Below are 13,702 nucleotides of genomic sequence, written 5' to 3' on the forward strand. Positions count from 1 at the left end.
TCACTATTGGCCACAATGCATTGTTGCAACAAGAATCGCACATATTCAGCCAATCAGAACAATTGAGATTGTAATAATGATTGATGCAGGTTTTAGACAATCGCCCTACTGATTTGCACTCGACGCCGTTTTGTTAGCCGCAGTTTTTATTTATTTCTGGATTCTTAATTCTAAGTTCTTAACATAAAAATAACAATGTTGTGCCGGTAAACAGCTATACTTCTATAATATTTAACTTGAGAAAAAATTACTAGTGTTACAATGGCCACTGCTGTGACTCCGTAAGTATAGTTTTCTAACCTGTTACCGCCAAATAATAAACATTCGACTATAAAATTAATGGTAAAATTCTTTATATTCTAGTTATTGGAAGCGGCTATGGCGCTGGGTATCTTCACAAAGCCTTGCTAATGAAGAGTTAGCGAATGTTTTAGACAAAAGTGTTGTGGAGGCTTTACGGCTAGGTCTCGCCAGCTACAAACCTCATAAACCAGAATTGTATGCACAGTTGCAAACAAAGTATCCTGATCAAGCAAAGTTGCTTAGTGTCGTGCAAACTTTACAGCAGTATTTAGTGAGTTTCATATAGTGTCAGTCTAAAATTCTAGTTACTTGCATGCATATACAAATCAACTCTAACTAAACCTATTTAAGTAATAGAATAATGGTCAAAACATAAGCAGTTAGATAAAAAGATTGTCCATTTTAGTATTATAATTTTTTGCACTAAGTACCATATTATTATAACTGTTTACTTAACACTAGCGTATGCCCGTGACTTCGTCTGCATAGAGTACACAAATTTCGACCCCCTATTTTACCCCCTTAGAGGATGAATTTTCAAAAATGCTTTCTGAGCGGAAGTCTATGTCATAATAGCTATCTGCATGCCAAATTTCAGCCCGATCTGTCCAGTAGTTTGAGCTGCGTGTTGATAGATCAGATTTATGTATTTCAATAAATGATAACTAATAACTTCTGATTTTCTTTTTTGATCAGGATGTAGATTGTTTTCAAATCTGGGAAATTATGAAGCATTGTTTATGTGATATATCTTATGGCACACCTGTGAATGCTCTGAAAAATATTGCATTTGTGGACACCAGACCAACATTCCTTTTGCCAAATGCTTGGAATTTCTACTATTCTGAAAGATTATTCCTCCTACACCTATTGCAGTATATCATTCAATTCAAGAATGATGAACGCCATAAATATTTTAATGAGTTTACTAAAATAATAGATAATATCGGCATAGATGCCCTGAAAACATCATTAATAGCCCAATTCGAAAAGTTGATAATTGCAACACCCCCACCAAGAAAAATCCAAAGTGACTTTGGAAGTGATACAGTAAGACAAGAATGGGCCGAGTTTAACTTAAAAGAGCAGTTGGCAATCTTGCAAATACTTATGTTGATAGCCAATGAGTACACTTTCACTGAATCTGAGTTTAGTGATTTGTTTAAGTTGTTCAAAAAGCATTATTTTGGAAAGAATCAGGGTTACAGTGCGGGGTGTTTGGAGGAGCAACACAGGGAAGCATGTTTAAGAATCATGTATATGGAAATTGGTCTGTTTGCAGTTATTTTAGAAAGTGTTAAAATGTGAGTATTTAACAAATAAAACCAGTTGGTATAATATAGAAAATATAATTAATAAAACCGGCCAAGTGCGAATCAGACTCGCGCACTGTGGGTTCTGTACTACAATCGTATTTTATCGACATTTTGCACAATAAATCATAATCCATAGATACCCCACACGTATGGGTTTGATGAAAAATATTTTTTTTGGGTTTCAGTTCTAAGTATGGGGAACCCCCAAAAATTTTTTTTTTATTTACGTGAAAATCTTCGCGATCACGCACGAAAGGTACACGCACGCACAGAATACATCTACTTACCAAGTTTCAACAGTATAGCTCATAGTTTCGGACAGACAGACATGACGAATCTATAAGGGTTCCGTTTCTTGCCATTAGGCTACAACAACAACAACAACAACAATAACAACAACAACAACAACAACAACAAGCTTATTAGATAGCTGAATTTAATCACATTAATGTACTCCATATTGTCAAATGAATTATGAAACTCTCCATTACCGTGTCAAGATGATTTAAATCAGTTCTTAACTAACAAATTAATGTTACGTTATTGCCAATATGTCTTTTAGCAAAAATGTCTCTGCCTGGATTGAAAATACAAAAGAAATAGTGGAGACTGAACTAACCAAGTTGGAACCTCATGCAGAACACAGCCTTATGCTTATTGTATGGATGATGTTAACTTTGCAGGTATGTTTATTTTGAAATGCTTAATAAGATAGGTACCATAAAAAATATAATTATAAAACTCAACTTAATGGTAGAAATTAAAAACAGCCTAAATTCCTAAATACCTTTCGAATTTTAGCCTGTTTTTCTAATACTACCCTGTAGCATATTAAATAATAGTACTTATTGTTGAGAGTTGTGAGTTGTGACCAGGATTGTTGTGGATGCCAATAATTTGACATTGCGGATGCGGATGCGAACTATGAGAAGATCACATCCGCAGATGCGGATGTCTGAATTAATGTAAATGTTCCGCATTTGCGGATGCGAATGCGAATATCCTTAACACCCCTGGTTGTGACCCCTTGCACGAATCATATACTGATTTTGCACAATGACTTTCAATCAAATCAACATATCAATTTCAATGCAGGATGACAGTACAGTTACAGTCTGATGTGCTGTCCATACTAATGTGCTATAATTCGGTGGATAGATCATTCCATATAATATTACTGTACCCATTCCTAGGTATAATGTAAATTGGGGTCTAAGCAAAGGCGAACGTTTTGCAAGACAGCTTAAGATTATTTATTAAAAGATTATACATTAAAAGTGATTGTTACAGAGTGAATCCCATGTAAGACTTTTTGAGAGCCAGTACCAGCAATATGGAGCAACTGCTTTGCGCATGAAAGTTTTTATGTTTATAGAACAAATGCTGAATAGCTCTGTATATTCAGTAAGTATCTCCATGTATTTTATTATGAAGCATAACCAATTGATCAGTTCAATACTGAAAGTACTTCAGAGTCTTGATCATCGCCGTAAAGTTGCCTTCTTATCAGTGTATAATAGGATATAATATTTCGGAGAGTGAGCTGAGGAGCTTTTCAATCGTGTCCCTCTGCACATTTTTGCCACTGTACCACATCCTTTTATCAATGACATTCCATCTACACGCACATCATTATTTCTCATACACATGGCTAAGGTTTGGAATACCCTTTCGTGATCTGTTTCCTACCAATTAGGTAACTCTAAAATAAGAGTGAAGAGTCTTCTAGGCAAACGCGTCCCATCTTAGACCACATCACCATTTTCCATCATTGATTGTGGTCAAGCATGTGCCTTATAAATTAAAATAAATTAAATTAAAAAAAAACTGACACTATTGAATTGATCAATGGATTACATCCATCACTGTACAAAAAAAAATATAGGTTTTATTTCTTACTAGCTGAGGCCCGCGACTTCGTACGCGTGGATTTAGGTTTGGAAAAATCCCGTGGGAACTCTTTAATTTCCCGTGATAAAAAGAAGCCTATGTCACTCTCCAGGTCTTTACCTATAAATCACGTCGATCCGTTGTTCCGTTGCGACGTGATTGAGGACAAACCAATAAACCAACAAACAAACACACTTTTGCATTTATAATATGTGTAGTGATATTGTTTCGAGAAGTTGTAATACATGTTTCTTTACAGGATGATTCAAAATGTGCTCTCATAATGCGCCTAAGAGTGTTCCGACTTTTGAACGAATTATGCGACAGATTTGATGGAGATGGAACTATGAGCCATCAGGCAGGCGTCATGACACTTTGTGCTGATCTCCTGAAAACACCAGCTATAGCCCAGCAGTTCTGGTCTCTTCATCAAAGGGAGGAGCAATTTGGCTTAGTGTCTCTTTGGCACACAGCTTTGGAGTATTTTCCTTACAATTTTAGTGCTCTGTCAATCTTATCTGCGGGATTGGCTGAAGCTGGGAAAGACAGTGTGAGAAACGTGAGTACTTAGTTATGTATAAAACATAAATTAGAAATGCGTAATTACTAGTAGAGTAGTAGAATAGGTAATTAAGAAATAGCTTATTGCCTGAATGAAATATGATCTAAATACCTCAAAGTCAAGAGTGAATATGGTTCTTCTAACTAAGTGCTGGATGCTGGAAGTCTGGATTCAGGCGGCGCAAGACCGTGGCGTGTGGAAGTCCCTACAAGAGACCTATGTCCAGCAGTGGACGTCTATCGGTTAATGATGATGATGAACCAAGTGTGCTCCAACTTATAGACCTCTTCATTGCTTTTTTTTAAGCACAATTGTCGTTGCGCTTGACATAATAAACAAGAAAGATACACATTGTGATACAGCTTCACAGGGGTTTTTTGTGTTGTGTTTTTTTAAGCCGGATTAACACAGGTCGATTTTTGTAGCTTGTGCTTCAAAAATCGACCTGACCTGTGGGTCGTATGCTGAAAATCGGCCCACGTTATCTATATTTGGACTCACGTAATGATGTTAAGTTTGTTGTCTATTTAATAATCTACAGGTTCTTATTCAGTATACTGTAAAGACAACTTGTTGACCAGAATAACAATATTGCAATGACGTTATTCAATATAGGTTAGTTGTAAGTAACATACTGTTAGCTTACAATACTGTGCCATCTGTGCAACCCTCAAATATCGGATATCATATGAGATTCTCACCACCAGTTGACGAACCGTAGCAGTCAGCATTAGCTTCAAGTTTCAATTTAGTAATCTCGTATTTTTTTATATATTTTTTATTTTTGTTATCTTTTGCAGCTTGTCGCAGAACTGAAAAACTTGCCAGTGTACACAGAAATATACAACCCCAATACAGTAGCCTTGATGTGTATACAATCTGACACCGCGGTCATAGGTCGCGAATACTATCCACTAGGCGACCAATCGTATCGAATCGAAGCAGGCTCCAACGCGACCATAATGGAAAGTAAAGAAGGAACCATGATACATTACCGTACACCGTATTCCTATTGGACTATATTTAATAACGAAGTGGAAAAAGCCTTAGACCGCAAGCGAAACTATCAGAACGTTCACATGACTTTAGAAAAGGTCTACGAAGGAACTAAGATTTTGAAAGGTGTATTAAAAGCATTAGTAGAGGATAAGGAGATTCCTAAAACCTTTGTGGCGCCGAGTGAGGGGGTGTTTGATATTTTGGTCAGGTTTATGAGATCGGATGCAGCACCTTTGCAGTTGCTGGTCGAATGTCTTAGTGTATGTACGACAATAATACCCATTTTCCCTAAGGAGGTTCATTTACGGTTGGTCGTCTTTACTTATCTGTGATCCATATTTAGAATAGAATAGAATAGAAATACATTTATTGGTTGATCCAACACACGATAAACACAAATATTTACAAAAAACATTCCTTAAAAGCTAACCCAACAAATAGGTACCTAGTGTCTACAATGTGTCGTGCCAACGAAAAGGCCCGAACTCAGCTCAATGTTGTGGATACATATTTCAAGGTCACATCAACAATATTTTATGTGAAAAAGTAGCTATATCTCTATATATAAAAATCGCAAAATGTGTTGCTGATCGCAAATCTCGAGAACAGCTGAACCGATTTTGCTAATTCTTTTTCATAATATTCCTTGATTTTCCTACGGGGATGGTTCTTACTCAGAGGTTTTTTTTTTAATTCAATTCCTCCAACGGTTTTTTTAACAAATTCTTATTTAAATTTGTAAATTAAAACTACCTGACTAGGTATTCATAAGAACTTGTAAAAAGTTTACATGAATAAAAAAACATTCTATTCTATTCTATTTACTTAGTTTAATTATTCCAGGTTAATAAACACAGGTCTTTTCCCGCGTTTAGTCAACCACCAACTGACCCACGTGGAGTATGCAAATGGGGTGTCCTTGGACTCCGCAGCCGTGGGCTCGTATTTGGTCACCATCGAACAGCCTAATGGATCTTATGAGTTTTTGGGCGCCTATATTGATATGCTGTGTGCTTTCCATGAGGTAAAGGAAAACTTTATATAGACACTGGTGCCGATTCTGTTGTCTTTCTCTAAACTAAATTTAGAGTATCTGCATCTTTTTCTCTTTAGTATTGCTAAAAATAAGGATGAAACATGAATTTTAGCATGAGCTGTCAAACCTCGTGACTATAGCTGCCAGTCGCGAGCCTATTGTTTACATATTTGTAGTGTGTTTGTAACATGTAGACAGCTATTATGATGACCTCCCTGGCGCAGTGGTAAGCACTGTAGTCTTATTAGTGGGAGATCCTGGGCTCGATTCCTGGCAGGGGTTTAGAATTTTATAATTTCTAAATTTCTGGTGGGAGGCTTCGGCCGTGGCTAGTTACCACCCTACCGGCAAAGCTGTGCCGCCAAGCGATTTAGCGTTCTGGTATCATGCAGAGTAGAAACCAAAGCGGCATGAGTTTAGTAAAAACTGCCACATCCCTTCCAGGTTAGCCCGCTTCCATCTTAGACTGCATCATCACTTAACACCAGGTGAGATTGCAGTCAAGGGCTAACTTGTATCTAAATAAAAAACCGGCCAAGTGCGAGTCAGGCTCGCGCAATGAGGGTTCCGTACTACAGTCGTATTTTTTCGACATTTTGCACAATAATTCAAAAACTGACGCATAAAAATAAATAAAAATCTGTTTTAGAATGTACAGGTGAAGACCTTTCATATGATACCCCACTTGATATAGTCACTCACTTCGAAAGTTGAAAATACTAATTATTAGTTCATGACCACAATTTTTTTTTGTGTGATTTAACCCTAAATTCACGGTTTTCAGATTTTTCCCCAAATGTCAGCTATAAGATCTACCTACCTGCCAAATTTCATGATTCTAGGTCAACGGGAAGTACCCTGTAGGTTTCTTGACAGACAGACGGACAGACAGACAGACAGACAACTAAGTGATCCTGGGTTCCGTTTTTCCTTTAGAGGTACGGAACACTAAAAATAAATAAATAAAAGCAATATATAAGCGGACATAAGCTAGTCTACTAAAACGATATTAATATTTCAGGCATCCGATGACGATCGTATAATAACCGAGATCATACTTCCCGGTCTCGTACTCATAGTGCATGAAGTGTTCCCAAATGTATGCGGTTGGCGTTACAGCAACACTAATGAAAGGAGGCAACTGATACGCCGATGTGCGAGATTCCTAACTCTGGTACTACAGCAGACGGGGACTAAGCCTTGCTTTTTGCTGCTAAAAAAGACGTGTGTATACAGCCTTATGCATACGGAGAATGCTTTGGAATTAATGAAGATTATTTCTTTTGGTAAGCTATTACAGAAAACTTAAATAACAAAATTGTGCAATGCGAATTTTTGTTTCAAGTTTTATAGTCGTTATTAAAATTCCCTTGCTTCGCCTAGTTGGCTCATCAAGATAGGGCAAGGCAAGCCAAGGTTTAGACAAGCCGTTAATTTTTTTTAGAGTTCCGTACCTCAAAAGGAATAAATAGGAACCCTTATAGGATCACTTTGTTGACTCTCTGTCTGTCCGTCTTTTTTTCCTTGTTCAAAACAAAATTCCTTTTCATGAATAGAAAACGCTTCCTAAAAACGTACCTTCCATACTACATTAGAGTCAAGTGGAAGGTAAGTTATTGTGTCTAAAGATGAGACACAAATTCCAGTAAATAAGATCTGGGACAGTTCAATATATCAATCGTTAGTATTTTGTATGCTAGCTTCTGGCATATATGTTGTTTCTTCAAAAATTAAAAGCCTTGTGGGAGGCTCTTTCTTATAAACAAGAACAAATGTGAAATAAATAACTACCATTTTATTTACTTTCACATATCGTTACTGCAATTATAATTAACTTTTTGAAGGCAACGACCGTCTAGAAAGACTGATTCAAGACGACACCAACTGGGTATCAGGCCCCTGTTACCAATACACGTCCACCTTACAGCGATGCCTCGCGATCGTGATGTTCGCACTGAGACAGAAGTCGCTCATCGGTGAAAACACCGACGTATCGCCTTTAGAACAACTCATATTCGCGCAAAGCAAGCAGAAGGACGAACTGAAAGTCGTGCCCAAAGTTACGAGTTATATCAATCATGCGTTCAATAAGAGACTTTCTGTGCTTAGCTGTCGTCTCTTAAGAAGGTTTGCAGACGTAAGTATTCATAAAAAGACTTAAAACATTTAATAACATTTAATAGCTTTTCATCCCATGAAAGTGGATGACGATCAACAATGTAATCTTAACTGCTGACGATAGCCTGAAATCTGTCTATTCATCATTGGAGTTGATTTAAATGCATTCACTCATATTTTAGAAATAAATATATTACACAATACATTGGAAGACAATAAACTGGAAGATGGCTGTAGACTTGGGGTCAGTGAAAATAATCTTCTAGGTGGGATATTAAGAAGCAAAATTAGGCATGTTTGGTGTTTTATATTTAAATATAACTACATTGACTTGGTTTATTTACTCTTATTATTGAAAACAATTCAAAATAGCAAGCTAAATATTCAAAGATGTATTAAAAAGAATTCAATCATTTTTAGGGTTTCCAAATGTCCCTGTTCGCGTCGTTAGACATGACAGCATATCAAGTGCGGGTCATGTTCCTAGACCGGTTGCGAGACCAGCACGAAACCATCGAGCTAAAAACTGCGATACTAGAGTTCGTCACCACTTGTATCGGCAAACAACCCGGTCTCACTGAGGCGTTCTTTATGATGAACCATGAAAAAGTTAAAGAGGAAGAAAAGAGTAAAGAAAAAGGAGAAGTTGTGAAGAAAGAAAAAGCGGAACCCGATGATAGTTTTGAGGGCATCTTGGGATATATGGCTGACTATCTCGGGACAGTGAAATCTGTAAGTATTACAACCCATTCTCACAGCAAAAATCTGTTTCAAACTCCCCAAGGCATCTCAATCGCTTTGGCGCATATGTATGTCTGGTTGCATCGTCGTTGACAATAATTGGTTTTCAAGAAATAACGAAACATTGAAATGTATTTTGTTTATAATCGATTTGTTTATCATCGATTTGTTGGGGCTACCATGTGGGAACAGACAAATACTTTCGTTTTAAAATTGGCAAATTCATATCGTGTAATCAAATCATATTGATGCTTTCAGGATGCAAAACTACTCCACAGTCCTTTACTAGCCTGTATCATGGCCCTATTTCATGCGTTATGGAAAAACAACATGCAAATCCTCGTCAAAAAATTGCGAGAACATCCCAAATTCTGGGAACACATGACCAGTCCCCTATTCAGTCAAATTCAACCCGAATTGAGAACTTACAGCCAGATATTCAACGTTCTCGGCATCGAGCTCTTTGTATCGAGAGGAAAGTTGGAACCAAACTTCCAGGAGATGTTAGAACTATTTTTCGATACAAATAAAAAGCATCTGGACACGTGGATAAACTACATATTCTCTTTTAAAGACCGAAACGACGAGGAGGAAGTAGTTGATAAAGTTCCTGTGTGGTTGGGTTTGCTTACTTCTTGGAAAGATTTTGTGACAATCTTTTGTAAATTTCTTCCCATAATCCTGAACATAGCTCACAAAGCTAAACTTGTAGCGCCATGCATGAACGCGTTATTAAACGAGCTGGACGATTTAAAGGATGGCAGACTCGTTGCTATTTTAGCCGAACTTTATGTCATTATGTTAGCGAATTGGAAGGACGATTGCTTCGACAATCGCAAAGAAAGCGCCAAACAAGTCGACACTTTACTGACCAATACAGCTATCGTTTACGAATGCTTATACCCAAGAGCGATACGCGCAATTCTTTCCATCGGGACGGTAGCGATCAGCACTTTGGATTATGAAATCAAAGCGAACAGTGTCACAGCTCAAAGTATAATACGCTCTGTGACTAATATCAACAGTTTGGAGCTTGAGAAACTGTTGGACGAAATCAGGGACGAAAAGAAATGTAATGAGAAAACTGATGATCGTGCAGGAGATATACCTCCGATAGTGTTATCGCTAGCAATGCTCGAACAGTGTTTGGAGTTGTACGATGATCTCTTTTCGGGGCTTTCACAGTGGTTCCAGTCTACGAAATTCATAAACAAAATCCTGTGTTGCCTCCAAGCAAGTTTACAGAATCGAAGACACTACGACACGTCGTTGGCAGCTTTGCGGTGTTTAACAGCGTATGCAAGAGGACCTTTTTCTAAAGACTTGCTAATGAGTGATGTGGACCAATTTCTTTGGCTGCAACTTTTGCCACCGAAGTTTGAGGCCAATTCAAATGGGAGTACCAAAAGTCTATTGGCATGGAAACCTCAGGAATGGTGGCGCGTTTACGCGTTTAGTTTGGACTTTATTTCAATGATGGTAATGAAACACGGGCAGTTCTTCGTCGGGGATGCGATCACGTTTGTTGGGGTTCATTTGGAGCATTTGATAGAAGCGGTGTTGTTACCGCGTCAAGTGTATAGCATTGACGCGTTGAATCTTTGCGCTTCGACTTTGAACCTTGTGGTTCAGTTGGTAAAGTTCGAAGCGCGATGGCGGATGGAAAACATAAATTCTCTAGTTGGGATTATGGTAAGCGCACATTCATTAGATTTGTTATTTTTTATTAGGATAAGGATTTTCTGAAGGTTTTCTTGTAATCTTAGCGTAGTACCTCGGCCTGCCTGCACCAGTGTGTGATGCTAATACTGCGCGCGCGGCGCTCGCCCGACCTCACGCCGCAAGCTGATGACATGGCGCTAGGCCCGGCGCCCACGCAGCCGGCGATTCTACACAGGTATATTCATTATCAACCGATAGACGTCCACTGCTGGACATAAGTCTCTTGTAGGAACTTTCACACGCCGCCGCCTCAATCCAGCGGCTCCGTGCGACTCGTTTGATGTTTAACGGTGGAGAAAAATATCCATGCCTGAGAGTTCTCTCCATAATGTTCACAGAAATGTGTCAAGTCTGACAATCCGCAATTGACCTCAAAACAATCCTTTTGTGTAACTTAATAAATTGCCGTTTATAGCAACTATATTCTGGTGCGTGACACAAAAGGCCAATATTCAATGTAAATACCACAATATTGATCGTTGATATAAAATCTGTAAGCATATACACAATTTAAATCTGACGAATTCAATCTTATTGATATTCACATTTCAGAATTCTGGAAATCCTGCACATGGCAACACTCTGCCTGCTCTCGTTTAGTCCAGACCTGCTGTCATTACTAGCAGACCCTGGCCTAGACTTGGAACGTTGGCAGCCAGTCGTGGAACTAACCTTTGGCGCGCCCAAAATTACTTACGAACAATTCCCACAACTGACATTTGGAACTATTCTTTCCGCGATTTGTCTGCTGACTAAGTCATTGAACCATGTAAGTGATCAATTTGTTAGAATATATATGTAGTTTGGTTTCAAAACAGCTTCAGAGACGGTCAAGCACGTAGTTTTCTTTTGCTTGATCAAGCAAACGGCATTTTTCGGTAAACCAACGCCAGTAGTAGACGCGCACTCGCCCGTCGTAGTTCTCGAACTCATCGTCGCCCGTCATATATTATAATATACGTTACTGGTGATTTCTACAGGCATATCATTCAGAGGAAGGCAGCGGCGGCGGCGGGCGCTCTCCGCGCGGTCGGCGTCGAGCATGCTCGTGCGGGAGCCCGGGCGGACCGGTCGAGGCTCGACGCGCGGCTCGCAGCGAGTCCGCTGGCAGCATATCTTCCGCTGCTAGTGCCCTTCCCGTGCCCAATGAGCGACTAGTAGCCGGCGCGCTTGAGGCTACAATCACACTGCTAGCCTCACAGGTACCTACCAAACATATTAGAAAGGCTCCAAGGCCGGGAAAGAAATGAGGAAAAAATGCCACAATCCTTAGCTTCCCCAAAACTTCTTGTTTTACTTGTGATAGCAACTTCTTATTTTACTTGATTTTTTATTCAATTCAGTCCGGTCAAAATTTCTTCTACCAAAAAACGCGTAGAAGTGTCGCTTCTCTTGCCGAAAACCTGAATTTGTTAATGAATTTCTTCAGACTACATATTAATACAAGTTCAAGTTCAAAGTTTTCATAAAACGTAAACTAATTGAAAAATCCTATTACAATGTAAAGGATAGGAAGGAATTAAATGATAAGCAAGCTTGGGAATGAGTTGCTTAACGGCTTTGTGATAGTTCCAATAAGTTTCAATAATTTTGTAAAGTAGTGCTAATAAAAAGTATACCCGGCTGAGTTTGTTGTGGACCTCAGACCTGGGCGCGTTTGGAACCCTCGTAGCTTTAGTTTGAAGTTTGCGTAATAATTATCACCACTATATCTTACAAATCCAACATCTGACTATCAAAACGAGTAATTTATTACCTATTTTGAATAAATCATTTGGCTTTGACTTTGAATATCATTATGTCCTTTTCAGGCACTGCTAGCTGTCCGTGACCCGAACGTCTCAGCGCGACATAAACAACTCGTCCGCCGCGAACTGGCGTCCGAACTAACTGTGTACCACGACTTCGTGCGCAAACGCATCCTCTGCGCCGCACACTCGCGCCCGCACCTCATCCGCAACAAACTCGGCGCCTGGCCGCTACCGCCCAACGAAGAAGAAGCCAAGAGAATAGAGGTGGCAAGAAAAGAAAAGAACCCGTGCATCTTTGAAGATGACGATAAAGCTTTACCGCCTCCACCACCCCCTAAGAGGTTATCACACGATTCGATGCGTGAATTCGTTCTCCGCAAACATTATTTGGGCAAATGCGCGCAAACTCCTACAAAAGACCCACCCTCCCCCGTATCCCACTCCACCCCAACGTCCGACAAAAAGAAAGAAACTTCCAGAAGCTCGAAACGAGTCTCCTGGGCAGAAACAACCCGTGACAGCGACGAAATAATCGATAGTTCCTTTCAAGAAATCGAACCGGTGTACTCCAATTTAACTGATGTCCAAATCAATAATGATGAGGATTACTTCCATTTTATGTCTATTGTATTTCTTTACATATGCCAAACGGAATTGTGATTTTTATTTTTTTAACCATTAATTTTATTATTGTAAGCATTGAATAAATCATATTTTTTTAACCTCACTCGTTTGACCTGGAAACTGCTATTTACAAACTAGGTATATCTATCTATACCATCGATGTAAGAATCTATACTAATAAATAAAATTGAAGTGTCTGCTTGCTATTTTCGAAACAACTACCTCATATTAAGTTCATTTGGTTATTTGAACTGTACCATAACTAAATCGCACGTTTTTATGTCTGTATGTTTGAACGGGCTTATCTTCGGAGTTCGGAACGGCTAAACACCTATTTTGACGGGATTTTCACAGACAAGTAGAGGATTAACCATGGAGTAACATAGGTTACTTTTTAACCGACTTTTAAAAAAGGAGTTGTGTTTTTCTACCTATGTACACCAAAATCTCCGAGATTTTTGAAAAACCGATATTGTTCCATAAAAAATTTGCATTTCAACTCCTCCATCCTGATGATGGAGAGGAGGACCTGACCGACAAGACTAATCGGATGTAGAAACTGTCGGTTTTAAATTTGATATTGGAGGTACCTACCAAATAAAGACTGATTGAATTTGGGGTCCCAATATTATTATTATAT

General features: G+C 38.8%; 2 protein-coding genes across 2 annotated transcripts in view; one reads left to right on the forward strand and one right to left on the reverse strand.

Moving 5' to 3' along the window:
* LOC117992918 (glycogenin-2-like) overlaps positions 1–13,702 on the reverse strand; it is a 172,376-nt gene that overhangs the window by 154,746 nt on the left and 3,928 nt on the right. The gene's annotated exons all lie outside the window — the stretch shown is intronic.
* On the forward strand, positions 119–13,259 carry Nup188 (nuclear pore complex protein Nup188). The gene is made up of 16 exons (XM_034980629.2): positions 119–281; positions 364–574; positions 1,000–1,607; positions 2,182–2,302; positions 2,910–3,023; positions 3,769–4,068; positions 4,872–5,377; positions 5,914–6,094; positions 7,128–7,392; positions 7,951–8,243; positions 8,645–8,956; positions 9,224–10,657; positions 10,732–10,862; positions 11,240–11,456; positions 11,668–11,889; positions 12,499–13,259. Exons 1-16 carry the CDS (start codon positions 262–264, stop codon positions 13,096–13,098), a joined length of 5,535 nt encoding a protein of 1,844 aa, XP_034836520.1. The 5' UTR covers positions 119–261; the 3' UTR covers positions 13,099–13,259.

The sequence above is a fragment of the Maniola hyperantus genome, chromosome 2, assembly GCF_902806685.2.
Source record: "Maniola hyperantus chromosome 2, iAphHyp1.2, whole genome shotgun sequence".
Taxonomy (NCBI): domain Eukaryota; kingdom Metazoa; phylum Arthropoda; class Insecta; order Lepidoptera; family Nymphalidae; genus Maniola; species Maniola hyperantus.

Coding starts and splice junctions, on each gene's coding strand:
- Nup188 (XM_034980629.2), top strand. CDS start 262: ATGGCCACTGCTGTGACTCC. Junction 8,957..9,223: donor ATCTCGGGACAGTGAAATCT/GTAAGTATTACA, acceptor TGATGCTTTCAG/GATGCAAAACTACTCCACAG. Junction 11,457..11,667: donor TGACTAAGTCATTGAACCAT/GTAAGTGATCAA, acceptor TGATTTCTACAG/GCATATCATTCAGAGGAAGG.